Source organism: Brachyhypopomus gauderio, chromosome 7 (genome assembly GCF_052324685.1).
Source record: "Brachyhypopomus gauderio isolate BG-103 chromosome 7, BGAUD_0.2, whole genome shotgun sequence".
In the NCBI taxonomy this organism is placed as follows: Eukaryota; Metazoa; Chordata; class Actinopteri; order Gymnotiformes; family Hypopomidae; genus Brachyhypopomus; species Brachyhypopomus gauderio.
In genome coordinates, this window is record NC_135217.1 from 14,655,282 (window position 1) to 14,671,969 (window position 16,688).

Consider the following 16,688-nt stretch of genomic DNA (forward strand, 5'->3'; position numbering starts at 1 on the left):
GAATCTCGACGCTGCGGGACGAGGGCTTCTTTGCGAAACTTGTGTTTATTATTTAGCTATAGATTTACTGTATGACAGATTTTCAAGGGCAAAATGAAATATGCACTTCTTGCAACACTTATATTTAAACTCACATGAAAAAAGCAAACTTTGAGTGCTGAAGTTGATTTGAAAATGCTGCGATGCTACTGTTCTACATCACGCATGGGCGAGAGTGCAGCACGGCTTCTGTCAGAAGCCTCATTCTACACAGAATGCAGATTATGTTTTTGCACAATATAATCCAACTGCAATCCAACCAGCATAACCACAAATGCTGGAATGACATTCGCCTCCATGGGACTGCGAGTTTAGAAGCGTTAAAAGACGACTGTTGATTTCAGTGAGGACTGGTTCTCAGGTTACACTTACAGGGCAAGTTCATGTACAGGCCTGCACACAAAACCCCTCCATGACTTCTTAACCTCAGCGGTCACCTCTTGGATGGAGGCCCGTACAGAGGACCCCAATGCACAGTAAAGCTCAGACAGGCGTCAGCAGAAAGCTGGGAGCCGAGCTGGGGCCAGAGCTCCATTGACGGAGCCGAACGGCCCCTTTGTTATCATAGCAGGTAAGCAAACACAAAGGTCCCCATTCATAAAAATCCACCCAGCACTCTGGCAAAGCGAGGGCACCTGTGAACCGTCACCACAGTGCATTTGTGATTAGATACAGGAGTCAATGTGCTGCTGAGTGGAGCCGTTTATCACTGGGGATACACAGAATAGTACAATTTGAGCTAAATCTTACAGCTGGCTTATAACAGCACCATGGGCTCCAGTTTTGCAAGAGTACAGGGTATTAAATGCAGCAGCAATAAAAGGACATTACCGACTACTCGACTAACATCACACTGTGTTCATAACACAACTATGTGCTGTGTAATTTCTATACAGTTAGATAATATTAGATCAGTTTTGTATACTGTTGTATATTGTCACTAATTCCCCTTGCCGGGAATGCAACACGGCAATACAAAAACTCACACCTAACCAGTGGTGATGAATTGAGGCATTATTAACATGTTAAATAAACAATAAGGTAAGCCAAGCAGGTAAAAATATGGAACAAAAAGCCAAGTGACAAATGGTAAAATGGAACTCTGATCTCACTTAATTTGTCAGCACTACCATCTGATTTTATCTTCCAAAGAAATACTGTCAAATACTCTCAAACACTGTCAAAGGGAGGTACAGGAAACCACAGACAAGTATTTCTATTACTATATTATTTTGTGAAAGGCAATGACTTGACATTGAACTGGTTTCATATTAAGCAGCTGACAAGTTCTGCTAAAAGCCTTGAGCGTTCAGAAATTCTCACACAGACGACAAAGGACAGAGACAAAAACGGTTTGTCTTGCCTAACAGAGGCCATTTCTCTGTAGGAGAGGCTCCTTTACAGATTACTGAATCTCTTGATATGGATCTCGTCAATCCTTCTGGTGCTTGTACTGCGGAGGGGGAAAAAAATCAGAAGAGGAACTAGCCTCCTCTGTTCCTCACTCCAAGCAGTTCCCCCCTCAGAGTCTCAGAGCAGATACCAGCAAAGCCTTTCTCAGGAAGCAGGAAGCCTGACTTCCTCCTCATCGGACGACCCGACTTGAGAAACCAAATGCAAACAATCCTCCCTCGTCCAATTAACCCGGTGGAATTGGTTTAACCCAAATGATTTCATTTGTTGTTGTTAAGCTTGTTTGGCTTGTTTATTTGTTGGCTGCACTTTCGCTGTTGTGCAGGCGCTAGGCTAACGCTGAAGCAGAGAGCTGAGCAGGACACAAAGCAAGGTGTCAGACAGGTGCAGAGACGAGCCCCTGGGCCCCGCGCCTCCGCACAGGTGCTTTCTATTGGACCTTCTGCCGCCACCTTTACAAGGCAACACAATGGGAGGAGGCACCATTTGATCCTGTTCTGTGGCAGGGATCTAGCCCCGGGAGGCCAGAGGAGGCAAGTGACCTAATTAGAGCAGTTGGCGTCCCTCGGGCAGAGTGACGGATGGACCTGCCAATCAGGGGAGAGTCGCACACAGTGGAGCACCGCCATCAGCCCGACGCCTCACCTGTCAGGGCTGGTGGGGAGTGTGTGTGTGTGTGTGTGTGTGTGTGTGTGTGTGTGTGGTGGGAGCGTGGGGGTGGGGGTCGAAGGGTGAGGAACATGGCGGCCAGGAACCATTGCGTTGGCAAACAAAGGCACGAGACAAGACCCTAAAGGCAGCGTCCTCTAAAGGCAGGCGAGCAACCTAAAACACTGTCCCTGCTCAGGCTGAATTATTAACAGGCAAATAAATAAACCAAGGCCTTCTTTACCAGCTTGTCTCTCATGCAACTTAATTAACTCTGACAGGCATGGGGTGGGAGAGAGAGAGAGAGAGAGAGAGAGAGAGAGAGAGAGAGAGAGAGAGAGAGAGATAACAAGAGAGGACGGGCTGGAAGAGAGGGAAGTCAAAACTGTTGCTAGGCAACATACAACATCTGTAAGACTTCAGAAACTTATTCAATTTTCAAGACTCAGTCTCCAGGGTTACAGCAGACAGATAACATTGCAGGCAGTTTAAGGATCCTTTTCTGTTGACTGGAAATTACAAAGGGATGTAAATGCTCAATCTTTCACACTCGCGACCTCTCACGCCCTCTCACATCTGCCACCTGCTTCTTGTCTCACTCACATCATTTGAAAACCGTAAGAGCCGTAAGAACACAATCTGAACAAAACCTCACGTTAACTCTCATGCAACAGAGGTAACTTTGGTCAGGACAGTTCCTGAAGCTTCTGTCAATTTGCCATGTCTTAGTCCCGAAGTTGTGGCAGGACAACAGGCTGGCAGGTGGAGAAAAACTGTAGGAAATCATTCTTTTTAGGCCTCGGTAGTATAATAATCTACAACTGACTGCATGCATGTAATCAAGTAATTGTTTAATAGCAGCCACTTTAAGGGTAATTGGACACTAATATAAACTGCCTTGAGTGCTTCCTCACTGGGAGAGTAAGCGAGCTATATGACCCACATAGGTCCGTTAATATGAAGTACATTCCCATACTTATTAAACACGGAGGTCCAAATATCAGCCTCACTAATTATAGTATTTTGATTATTACGCCTGTAAAAAAGAATGCCAAGCTGTGCTGGCCTTGACATAAAGGGAAGACAGAGCAACATTAGCTGAGGCAAACACCACCCATTCCTTTAGTTTGCAGCAGCACTTTAGATGTTTTACAGGACAGGGGCCATCAGCCACGGGAGGGGGGGGGTCTGGGTCCCAGGGCAGGTGTAACGGAGCCCGCATAAACGGGTCGCGATCCATCCCAAGGGGGTGTGGCCTCTCACTCAATGTCACAGAAGGGGAACTAACGTAGGAAGAGAGGCAGAAGACTGAGTCCTTGGGGCGTTTTATGAACTGCGCGATTATGGCACACCACATGGCAGCCAGCACAGGGCAGTGTTTCATGGGTGTTTCAAAGAAGGAAGCCAAATATATTAGAGGTTCAGAGTTTGTTCAATAAAACATGGTACATGGTGCAATCCTAAATAAACAATGGGGGCTAAGCGTGCTTGTCTTGAACATACCCATACTAGTGCTCAGTGGAAATCAAGCATGAGAAAACTGAATTTCAGTGTGCCACCGTAATACAACTTTATCTATGATGTAATTACATAATTGAGGCTAACCCTATTCTTTTGAAATATTTAGATATCAGTCTACCAAAGTTATATGTAATGCTAGTTAATCTGAGCTATAATTACACAATTTAAGCTTCTGTTTTTTTTTTTGAAGAGGTTTAAAAGGAAATTCCCTGAATTTTCCCTGACCAAGACGATCCCTAGTATGGCCTTCTTGAGCTGAGGCTTCACTTGTCATGTAATACCTCAGAGTGGAACACTGCAACAGAATTCCAGTCAAACGCTTACACGGCAAGCAGTACAGAGTCTTCGGTTTAACCCTGCATCAGGCACCACTGGACAGTGTCACCATTTGCAGAGCCCTGTGTCAGACCAAGGCCTGGTGATTTAGAAGGCATGCCGTGAACAGGCCGTTTAGGGCGACTACGCTGGACAGAGGGAGCACTACCCCAGTCTGGCAGGCATCTATCAGACACACGGATTTAGAGTCGCCGCCGGGTTCATCAATACAACCTTGAAGGAGAGCGGGCGACACCGAGGACACCTGCCGTCCTTCATCTGGGTGGCTGCAGCGGCCGCCGCTCTGCCAGCTCTTCTTCTTCTACTCCCTTGTGTCACACCGCGCGCAGGAACACCAGAAGGCTAAGAATAGCACACAGCTGGCACTGCAGGGCTTACATATTTCACAGTGAAACCACCGCCACTCCCAAATATCAGCCTCCTGTGGTGGTGTGGTAAAACACACACACACACACACACACACACACACACACACACACACACACACACACACACACACACAGCAAAACCAAGACTACCGTTTAGACATACTTCACCATCATGGCAGGGATGGGTTGCCCATACTCCTGCCTTGCACACACACACACACACATACACAATTCCCATCATTTACCAAGAAGGATTTATTCCACTTTTTCCAACAAGCTCCCACACCCTTCAATCATTGGCCCCTGAGCAGTACAAGCGACAAGGCTCGTTAATAGATAGATTTGTAGTGAAGTAATATGCTGGGTGTTATGCAGGAGGGGGAAGGGCTGTGAACATTATTCCCACGGGATGAACATGAACATGACGAGTAAAGGACTGTCGGATCGATAACAAGGAAGGTGCAGTATAAAGGTGCAGCTCTGCCTCTGGTCCACGGCAGACACGCCTCCACGTGCTGGTTGGTAGCCTCAGAGGATGGGAGGACTACATTTCAAGCCAGATGGCCTCTCCCCACCCCCCATGTTTTCTTATCCCCTACACGTAGTGCAATTGGATACCCCGTATTCCTAGAAAATCCAACTTCTACCGAGTAGTGTGCATGTAGTTTGGTAAACCTTAACTCACAGCCCGATAATCAGGTTGCCCGCCTCCAGCAGACTCCCCCTCTGAACTGAATCTCGCCTTGCACGGCTATTATAAAGAGATTATATGCTGAGTGATTCATCCACCTCTAGTTCGTGCATCACCCCCCCCCCCCCCCCCCCCCAAACTATTCTCCTCTGATATATACTGCCATCGCTTGCATAATGGAGCTTGATCTTTACCAGATATAAATGACACCCTCCAAGCAGTTATTAGCTAATCTATTGTGGATTTCTTTTGCTAGCTCTCACTGCATGCACCCTAGTAATGGGATGGCAGGAGTCTCCCAGGCAATGAGGGCACTGGAGACCTGGCTGAGATCTCCAGCCTGACTGACCAGACTTGGTGATGGATAAGTCCACCATGGACAATCTCAGTAGTGCGAATCAAAGCTTCAGCTTGAGTCAAAGGAGAACAGCTTTCGGATGCAGTTTTCCCAGCCAAAGGTGCTCTAGATGTGGATCTCGCAGGCTGGCTGTTCCCATCACACCGTAGGGCCACGCACTGCAGTCACCAGCCTACTTGGAGGTCTTGCCGTCTGAATACAGTTTGGCTAATAAGCACCTCTTAGCTGATCACATTATACTGCCACTCGACGACACTTAATTACCAACGTTTCAGTCAGAAAAGCCCTGTCGGAGGGGGCCGTGAAACTCCTTTAATTAAAGCAAGACAACTTAACATGTGTTTGCCTGAGCACATGTCTATGAGTAGTACGTATTTAGGGGCGTGTTTCTGGGGGGGGTGGAGAGTTTAGGTAGTATTTTTCCCCTTCACTCCATATTTCAGTGGTGACTACAGCATGAGTCAGGGCAGAGCTACAGAGGGCAGTTCCTTTCAATGTGGGCAGGAGCTTGAATTCAGGAAATACACATCACACATAATACTTCCCTAAAACACATCACACATAATACTTTCCTAAAACGAAAACAGATTCCCCCACTCCCTCTCCCACTCTCACTGTCCCGGCCTCCTTCTTCCTTCTCTTCCTAACGGTACAGAAAATAGCTGCGCAGCCGGACGCGTTCTCTGAGCCCAAACCAGACTCAACTCTTTTTTTAGGCTATGCTGTCTTGTTTTCCTATCGATGGCCAGACCGAGTTTTCCATGTGCTCTAATTCACGTTAAAGCAGAGGATTTCTTCATGTCCGGCTTGCAGCTGAGGTTCCCTTGAATAAAGCCCCTTCAGCTGCTCTATTTCTGGGATTTCTCGGAAAGTGGGCACTGATTTAAATATTCTGTTCTGAGGCATTCAATGGGCGAATGGGGAGGGGGATATTTTCAGTGGTCTCTTCTGAAATTTCTGTAATCACAATCATCAATACATATTTATCAACACAGAAGATAGGACAGGTGATTATGACCAATACCAGAACTTTTTTTCTTTCATTCTGAACTTTTCTACTTAGCCGATGTGAAAATTAATTCTGCACCTTTTTTTGTTTTTTTTAGAATAAAGTGTATTGCTCTGTAAAAACTCAATCTCAATTATTTAAAATCTGTAGATCAAAGACTAAAGATAATGAATTCACATAAATAGATTTTATTTAAAAGATAACCAATTATTTTGCAAGATAAACCACTCATGGGATATTGCCATTTTAAACAAATAAAAAAGACTAGATATAGAGAACACAGCTTCAGTGGAAGTTTAAAAAACAAAGAGCATTGATATCTAATACTGAATTCTGAATCCGTTCATAAATTAATTAATGCTCACAAACAGCTTTCTGTAAAGGTCTCGGGATGAGCAGCTCCATTATTTGAAGTAGGGGTGGTGCTCTTCTAGTTATGAGTAGGCATGGGAGATTCAACTAATTATTTGTAAACCCACTACACAAAGCAAATCATATCAAATTGCTTTCGGTTTCCGCTGTAAAACCCTCAAATCCACGGCAGCTCTCAAATACTTTTAATAACATTGTGATATAACACGACGCAACACATTCGTGCAGGAAAACGACACAATTACGCTCCCTAATTATATGCATAAACTAAGAGGAGCCCAGACCACATGAAGGAGACGTGCACAAAGTTTCGTTTCAAATGCAGTACAGCAGGTAGTTCACATGCCCTGCAGCTGTGGAAGAATTTTGGTCGAAATGACAAAACATCCTCCCAACATGTCTCCAAATGTTTTCATCTCAAACTTCGTTCGAGTTTTTTTGGAGGGGGTTTGTGTGTGACGCGTAAAAACATTGAAAAACAACTGTCATGTGGTAGCAATTGGATATAAAGCATGATTCATCAACCAGTGCTATTGGGTTACAGATGTTTATACATCATGAGGTGACGGTGGATATTCATGTTCTGAACAGTTAAGAGAAGGGCTAGCAGAAGAATGACGCTAATAAAATGTTGGCATTGCCTTCAAGTTCATCCATAATGCTTCTCGCTGTCGTGTGGCCCTTGTTAATGATTGGCTAATAACAGTAAGCTACCAGAAATTGGTTCACCTTTGTACCGCGAGAACAGTAGGCTCGTTACTATTTTAACCATGCCCCCTGCTGCTTTAAGCCCCCACGCCTAAGGTTGACAGGCTGCGAGCGTTATTATTAGTAGAAGACATATTTTTTTGTACCGTACCAGAGAGAAAAGGTTGGAATGGCAGTCTTCAAGGCTTGCCCCGTTAGCCACCCAGTTCGCTGCTGTAGTCATAATCGTCCGCCAATGGGGTCGTCAGTGTAGGGCATGTCGAAATCCTTGATCGGTATCAGGACCGAGCAGGGGGTGGCAAATCGGTTCCCTCAGTATTAAACCACGCCACCGCTAAATCAAGTAAAAGTGACCACCAGATCAACGGTGGATCTTGTTGGGAAGTAACAATGCTACCACTGTAGCCGCGAATAAATGTAACAAACGAAGGCGTGATTTTCAAACGTAACAAATATGGAACTGGAATTCCTTCTATTGATTTTCAGGCAAACTAGTACTTTGTTTTGCAGATCCAGATATGTTTGTAGATTGGATAATTCATACTATCCAGGTCAGGCGGTTGAAACCGAATCATTGTCAATCGCAATGTGGTGTGTATCCGTTTTTTTAATCCTAGCCGCGAGATATGACAATCCTTGTCCATGCCAGTTTTTCCGCTGATTGTTTAAGAATCAAATAATCATATAATCCACAGGAAAGGAGCGGGCAATTGTGTTTTCCCCGCAAACACAAAACCTATAATTGTTTCAATATTGATTATCGTGGAGTCCCAGAAGTTTCGAATAATCCAGTGACACGTTATTAAGCCGTCTCTGTTAGGAACAATAACCGGAGCGGGTGTCTGCGCCCAGTCTCCACAGCCTTCCGTGCGATATGAACAATCCGATTCCGCCACACCAACAAGCTTGTAGCAGTTGTGATAGTTTTCGAGAATTGCAGGAGCTATTTTTAGAATTTCCTTCTTACCACCACCGATCTAGTCCCCTCTGCATACACAACAGGCAACCGAGAGGAATGTTAAAATCCTTGTTTCACTTTGTAAGTAACAGACTGCAGCGCTAAAAATAAAGACTAACCCTGTGTTCAGTCACCCGGTGTAGATGTAAACGTTAACGCCGACAGCAACGCGTTAAAGACATTCATAAAAATCTTGCAATTTCTTCCTCAAACAAAAAAAAGTATTGTCAGCCACCACCAGGAAAACTGAGCAAGGTTTTAAAATCTTGCTTCCTTTCTGTATTAGATCATTACGAAACGTCCTCTCCTACATATCGCCGCCAGATTTCTTTAGCTTGTTTCAAGTAACGTTAGGGTAGCTAACAAAAGCAAAGCGTTAGAGTCGATGACAGCCCAGATATGAAAGATATCCAATGCCGATATGATTATCAGATAAATACAGCCATCTGACGAGTATCGTTATCTCCTCTCAGTCAAACAGAAATCACAAAGCTCTATCCAAATGGATATAAAACGTCGATAATGTGCCATCCGAGACTGTTATGTATCCAAGAATGGTGAGGTATAGAATCCTTTAAAAATTCATTGCTGGTGCATGTATCGCACAGTAACATTGGTAAGTGAGTCTACGTTTGTATGAAGGGTAGCCTATGCAAATGTATGCTCTTACTTTGTGTGTGCGTGCGCGTGTGTTGTTGCTTACGCTAACAGTCGCTGGCAGCTTCTCTCACTATTCGACAGCCCACCACGCATAGCTATGTAATGGCGGCCGCCAGGCTGCGAAAGAGACTCGCTTTCCCATTTGGCATAGTACAGCACACACGTGATCAAAGCAAAGGATTACAGCAACGTTTGAGAATCTTTGATATAGGCCTCTTTGCAACGCTAGAGGCGCCAGCTGTGCGCACTGATTCTGAATGAGATCTGATGAAAAATTATATCGACGTATAGTCTGTACTTAAATATTTTATTATATTTGATTGAAGATATTTGTCACGCTTTACTTAACATACCCTGTAGCTACGTTTCCTCAAATTCGTCTGTTATCATTCACAAGAAAATTTGCGAGCTATAAATCAACTTGTATGTGGATTTTAAATACAATGAAAAATTCAAACCTAGTTGAACAACAACTACGTATGCTACTTAGGAGTTCGTTTGAAATCGTACTATTTAATAAAAAAGACTGTGTAAGGTACTTTCTCACGGATGATCCATTCTTCACTCTATAATACGGTTATCAAGTACCAGAAGAGGCCAAGTCGTATATAGAGAGTAGTAATAAAAGTATACATGCTATTATAAATGCAGTAGTCAAAATAAATGCTAAAGGCTATTGATGAAATGCAGAAATACATTCAGGAATTAAATTTCGCAAGCACCCACTGAAAGAATAATAAATAGTGGCATGTGAGAAAGTACTGAAATCAAATCTGATTATAATATTTACATAGCCCATAGCTGCTTATCTTCCTGATTACAATTATAGTCTGTTGAAATTCATTTGAAAATATGTTGCCCTTTCTAACCAAATCCAGAACAATTCCCTAAAAATGATTGAATCAAATTACTTATTACTATTAGAAAAAAATCAAGAATAATGTAACAATATAACAAGAATAATGCCAATATTTAGTTATACAGTGGGGAAAATAAGTATTTAGTCAGTCACCAATTGTGCAAGTTCTCCCACTTAAAAAGATGAGAGAGGCCGGTAATTGACATCATAGGTAGACCTCAACTATGAGAGACAAAATGTGAAAAAAAAATTGAGAAAATCATTTTGTCTGAATTTTAAAGAATTTATTTGCAAATAATGGTGGAAAATAAGTATTTGGTCAATAACAAAAGTTCATCTCAATACTTTGTTGTATATCCTCTGTTGGCAATGACAGAGGTCAAACGTTTTCTGTAAGTCTTCACAAGGTTGGCACACACTGTTGCTGGTATGTTGGCCCATTCCTCCATGCAGATCTCCTCTAGAGCAGTGATGTTTTGGGGCTGTCGGCGGGCAACACGGACTTTTAACTCCCTCCAAAGGTTTTCGATGGGGTTGAGATCGAGAGACTGGCTAGGCCACTCCAGGACTTTGAAATGTTTCTTACGAAGCCACTCCTTTGTGCCCTGGCAGTGTGCATGGGATCATTGTCATGCTGAAAGACCCAGCCACGTTTCATCTTCATTGCCCTTGCTGATGGAAGGAGGTTTGCACCCAAAATCTCACAATACATGGCCCCATTCATTCTTTCATGTACACAGACCAGTCGTCCTGGTCCCTTTGCAGAGAAACAGCCCCAAAGCATGATGTTGCCACCCCCATGCTTGTTGGTATGGTGTTCTTTGGATGCAACTCCGCATTCACTGTCCTCCAAACACGACGAGTTGTGTTTTTACCAAATAGTTCTACTTTGGTTTCATCTGACCATATGACATTCTCCCAGTACTCTTCTGGAACATCCAAATGCTCTCTAGCAAACAGACGTGCCTGGATATGGACTGGCTTAAGCAGGGGGACACGTCTGGCACTGCAAGATCTGAGTCCCTGGCGTCGTAGTGTGTTGCCGATGGTAGCCTTTGTAACGTTGGTCCCAGCTTTCTGCAGGTCATTCACTAGATCCCCCCTTGTGGTTCTGGGATTTTTCCTCACCGTTCTTGTGATCATTTTGACCCCACGGGCTGAGATCTTGCGTGGAGCCCCAGATCGAGGGAGATTAGTAGTGGACTTGTAGGTCTTCCATTTTCTGATTATTGCTCCCACAGTAGATTTCTTCACACCAAGCTGCTTGCCTATTGCAGATTCAGTCTTCCCAGCCTGGTGCAGGTCTACAATTCGGTTTCTGGTGTCCTCCGACAGCTCTTTCGTTTTCACCATAGTGGAGTTTGGAGTGTGACTGTTTGAGGTTGTGGGCAGGTGTCTTTTATACTGTTAACGACTTCAAACCAGTGCCATTAATACAGGTAATGAGTGGGGGAAAGAGGAGCCTCTTAAAAAAGAAGTTACAGGTCTGTGACAGCCAGAAATCTTGCTTGTTTGTAGGTGACCAAATACTTAATTTCCACCATTATTTGCAAATAAATTCTTTAAAAGTCAGACAAAATGATTTTCTCAATTTTTTTTCACATTTTGTCTCTCATAGTTGAGGTCTACCTATGATGTCAATTACAGGCCTCTCTCATCAGTGATGCCGGTAACGCGTTACTTAGTAACGCGTTACTGTAGTCGGACTACTTTTTTCAGTAACGAGTAGTCTAACGCAACTACTATTTAAAAACTAGTAGTCAGATTAAAGTTACTTATCTAAAACATCGTGCGTTACTATTTCTGCATTTCGGGGGAACGTAGGTTATATTTATTCATTCTTATTTTTTGGCTACACGTTTCTTACGCGGTTACGTCATCTCTGCTCTGCGGCGCCAAAGTCAGATGGAAGGAGAGGTTCGCCTTTAGCAGCAGGAAATACAGGCATTATTTTGATTTTATTTCGGCTAAGGAAGACAACATTAAGGTCCGTTGTACACTCTGTCCTGGCGACAGAGTGCTGTCTACTTTCAAAAACACAACGTCAAACCTGAAAAAAAAAAAAAAACCGGGGCTTGGCGGCGAACGTAAATTGTTACCGGGCGGGGTGTAAAATTGACTAAATTCAGTATTATATCGCGATCGATCGATCGCCGGTGGTTGGCGCCAGATCGAACTAGTAACTCATTGAATCATAGATGTGGATCAGAGGTAAATAAACTGGATTTTTTTTTCGGCGTGAGATATCGGAAGTGTGGCGTAAGCGTGTGAAGACAGTCAAATGCGTGTGTCTCAATGCGTGACAGTTGGCAACCCTGTAAGTGGGCGGAGTTGAACAGAAAGACTGTCTTATTTATTTATTTAAAAAACATGTAAGCCTATTTCAAGAAAAAGTTTACAAATGCCAGTGTCATTTTTGATGTTCCGGTTAAAATACATGTCAATAAAGTGAGTATTGGCAGAACTGGTAGTCATTTTCATGTTATAGGGGCGGGGGATCAGCCTCTGCTGAAAGTAACTAAAAGTAATCTAACTTAGTTACTTTTAAAAGCAAGTAGTCAGTAACTTAACTGAGTTACTTTTTAAAGAAGTAGTCAGTAGTCAGTAGTCGGATTACTGTTTCAAAGTAACTATGGCAACACTGTCTCTCATCTTTTTAAGTGGGAGAACTTGCACAATTGGTGACTGACTAAATACTTATTTTCCCCACTGTAACTATCATATCATTAATGCAATCAACACTGTTTGTCTTAACTTGTGCAAGTGAAACAAGGAGAAATCCAATCGAGCCAGCCAGATCCAAAGGAAAACACTAAACATCGGCTGGGAAATCAATGCTGTGATAAGTGAGAGAGTGGTATCCCATTTGCCAAATTATGGTTATTTCCGCATGCATTGTAAAACCCTGCTGTATCTGATAACCTCCCCTGTTGGAGAGAAGTGGATTTTGGCCTTGTGCCGTGCCTTATAGCTAAGGAGAGAGAGAGAGAGAGAGCGAGAGAGAGAGAGAGAGAGATGTATCAGACTTGGCAAGAGCTGAGCCCAGCATTTATTGATCCAGCCACTCCAGCAACACGGCAGAATTCATTTGTAGTTTCTTCACCTTGTTCAATATGTCCTCAAGGCCTGAAAAGGACTCTCTTAAGCAGTATTCCACCTCTGTGTGAGTCGCTTCAATGTGGACATACTCCAGTGTAGCCTAATCTTTTAAGGACATTAGAATGATGGTCTATAACAAAAAGTTCTTATGTGCTGGTCTGAATCAGAGAGAGGGAAGACACTACAATCAGTATACAAGACAATACAAGATATGGCTTTACCTGGTTTTAGTATGAAAGACAACACCACCATCAGTCACAATTCCAGATGCATGGCAGATTTTTATTAGCTCAGAATAATTAGGCCTATATGGCCATAATGACTAAACTATCTCAACACATTTTTAATGCTGCATTAGTGTACTGGCATTTCAGACATCTATAAAGAACTTGATTTCTAATTTGAAATGACCAACTGTAGAGGCTGAAACTGCTTTAGGGAGCATATGCCACAATGATGTTATCACAAATAAAAAACATGTATACTTTTCATAACCATAGTCCATCACAACAATCACAAAATAATCATGTTCTCTCTCTAGCTCAGTGGCATTTCCTGGAGAAGAGGTTGTCTGGGAGAAGAATAGATGGCATGCATTATAATGAAGCGAGGCTGACACCAGCTCATCCATCATCCAGCCTGGGAAAATTTTAGCATTCTGGCTCGAACGAGAGCCACTCACGGGCGCTTCCCAGTGGTACCGCAGCAGTGAAAAACTACCTCCTGTATCTTTGATGAGATAAAGGCATCCAGAATTTGGAGGGTGAGAGGTGATGGTTAGATACTAGTTTTGTAGGCCTTAGGTTGGCATTGGTATCTGCTATATAAAAAGGCAAAGAACACTGCCCCTGAAAAAAAATTATATAAAAAAAAAAAAAAAATGTAAAAAGAACGAAATGTAATGTGTTATTTACGTAGGCCTACATGTTTTAAGTTGGGTACTAGGGTACCTTTCCCGCCACATATTGATTTGATTATAGGCAGTCTTTACACATTTTAAAATTATTTGGAAATATTATTTTAAATATGGTGTTCTTCATAAACAATCGTTCAACAGAAGAACGTCCCTTCTTTCAAGCCAAGCCCCGTACGAAATGTTTCCTATTCAGTTCGGTGGTGTTGTGTTCTCTTTTAACAGACTTTCTCTGTGCTGAACCTAACCAGACCTGAACCTTTTCCAACAAAGACGCCATCAATTTTGAGTACAGTTATTAGAAATAAGCTTATATTGCCCATTATTCCAAGATGGCCGGGCTCACGAAGGCCGTGTGATTTTTATGTACGACGAGGTTTTGCGTCCCTCCTTGTTTATGACCGCCCTCCTAATTAATTCCATGCGTGTCTGTGTTTTTTAAAAGAATGCACGAACCTTGCCAAGGCACGAAGCCTGCTATGTCCAATAGAGTTCCCCTGATCTGCTCTTATTTCCAGCATATTGTAAAATTGTATTGTACTTTTTCGTAACATTCTCATCAATATACCTACACATGTTTGTTTTCTCTGCTCAGACAGTGGATTTTAATTACTTCATGCAAGAAAAAAAGGTTCGACTTGTTTAAGACTCCAGATTAATGTGTTGCTGGCACTGTTAGCGCGTTATGGATTACAGTGTAGCGCACGTCTGTTTAGCTGGTGCCAAAATGCGTATCTCGAAAAACAACCGCCTTTCATTCAGGCCTCAATCTACCGCTGGTGTGCCGCTCTGGATCGGCTACTGCGCTGATGCAATCGCGCTCTCGCAGCAATTCTATGTCAGTCGCGCATCTTGCTGAGAATGCGTTCGTCATCGATTGTCGTGAAATGAAAATAAAATCTCATCTGCAGTCTCATTCATACTTTGGTTTCAATAACAATCTGCCAAATATTGCTCTCGCTGTTTTGTCAACTGGCAGACGGGGGTGAGTCCTCGTCACAGGAATGACATTAGGCTCCATGGTCACCAATCAGTTCGAGCTCATGTTTGTAATGGTAGGCCTATATCATGAATGGATATATCGTTTCTCTCTCTGTGTAGTAAAGTATTATAGTAATATAAAACACATCGATGAACAAATATAATAAACGAAACATTTTTAAAAATCCATTAATAACGTATTAAAATAAACAGAATTTCGTACTTTCCAGGGCCGATAGAAAAATGCAGGGTTGCCAACTCTCACGCAATGAGCGTGAGACACACGCATTTGACTGTCTTCACACGCTCACACGCCATACATCCGATTTCTCACGCTGAAAAAAAACTAGTTTATTTATCTCTGATCCACATCTATGATTCAATGAGTTACTAGTTCGCCAACCACTGGCGATCGATCAATCGCGATATAATACTTAATTTGTGTTCATTTTACATCCCCCCCTCAAAAAAAAAGACAGTGGCGGAGCTAGACTTTTATTCAAGGGGTGGCCAATGGGTGGTCAAGGCTTTATCAGAGGGGTTCATATACAAATGATGAATGAAAGGAAACACATATTTTCTCTTAAAATTACCATTTCCAGTGGGGTGGCACTAGGGGTGGCAAGGGCTCTGTTGGGGGTGGCGATTGCCACCCCTGCCCCCCCTGCCCCCCCTGCTCCGCCACTGCCAAAAGATGAAATCTTACTCCAAGTGATCTTGAAAAGTTGGCAACCCTGAAAATGGCTATAATTCTCATACAGCGACACGAGCTGAAAGCCAATAATGAACTGCATGATGGGAAAGAGACTTTGCTTTCGGCAGTGAAGGTTTTTATTCTCTGCTCCCATATCGGGCCAGGTCACCCACTCACGGACTACAACTGCGTCATCAATATGTGAAAGTGCAAAAATCTCAACAGATCCTGCTAAGCAAATGGTTCTGTTTAACCACTAGAACTTGATCACATTTCTTTGTAGCCTTGTTTAAAAGCACAATTACCCATGATTAATGATCCACACCTGATGCAATGTATTATAGGCTATTCGATAGTAGTAATTCTTACACTACAAAAATTGTTTTATCTACACATTCGTGCTGGTTCATTAACTCTGTAGGTAGCTGTGGAAATGTCACCATGCATTTCAACTTTTAAGCAGTTTGCTGGATGCTAGTTCTGCTGCAGCCCTCCCTCATTTTTTTCTAAATCAAACTTCACCATCAGGCATAAAAATCAACCCATTACTTGTAGCAAATGTATGAGCATGGTTTTGTCAGTTAGGCAGACTGACTGGTATTAGCCTGAAACTGACCCCAATAAATTAACCTCTCTTATTTATTAGCTTCTGCATGACCTCTGCCCCTTCACAAGCACTGACCACAACTGTTTCCGCTGGCCCATCACACAGCTGATGGCACATCCTGCAAGAGGCTGAAATTCAAGATATAAAAAGCACAACTCACTCACTGGCTAACCACTAAGGTTGCATCACTTTGCCTATCCATTATTGATTATTGCAAGGGTGAGAGATTTTTATCAGGTGAAATATAATAGTCAGTACAGGGACCAGAGCATATACATACTTTAAAATTGGGTCCTACTCTTAATGTTATGTAGTAAGAACTTGATCAACAAAACTCAAGAATTATAGATACCTACTATAACTAGTGTGATCAACATACATATACATGGTGTACACCCCTCCCCCACTTGCTCTCAACAGTAATACATTTTGTTTATGGGGTCATTTTAAAAGC

At 42.9% G+C, this 16,688-nt stretch overlaps 1 protein-coding gene across 4 annotated transcripts in view; it reads right to left on the bottom strand.

Annotated features, from left to right (window-relative positions):
• LOC143519011 (mediator of RNA polymerase II transcription subunit 13-like) overlaps positions 1-9,170 on the bottom strand; it is a 67,105-nt gene extending 57,935 nt beyond the window's left edge. For 3 of the 4 annotated variants that reach the window (XM_077011996.1, XM_077011997.1, XM_077011994.1), the window contains exon 1: positions 7,615-9,170. In XM_077011996.1, the coding sequence (XP_076868111.1) occupies positions 7,615-7,686 (72 nt within the window). In that variant the 5' untranslated portion in view covers positions 7,687-9,170. The remainder of the gene's footprint in view (positions 1-7,614) is intronic. The other variant, XM_077011995.1, reaches the window with a different exon arrangement.
• Between the last annotated feature and the right edge of the window lie 7,518 nt (positions 9,171-16,688).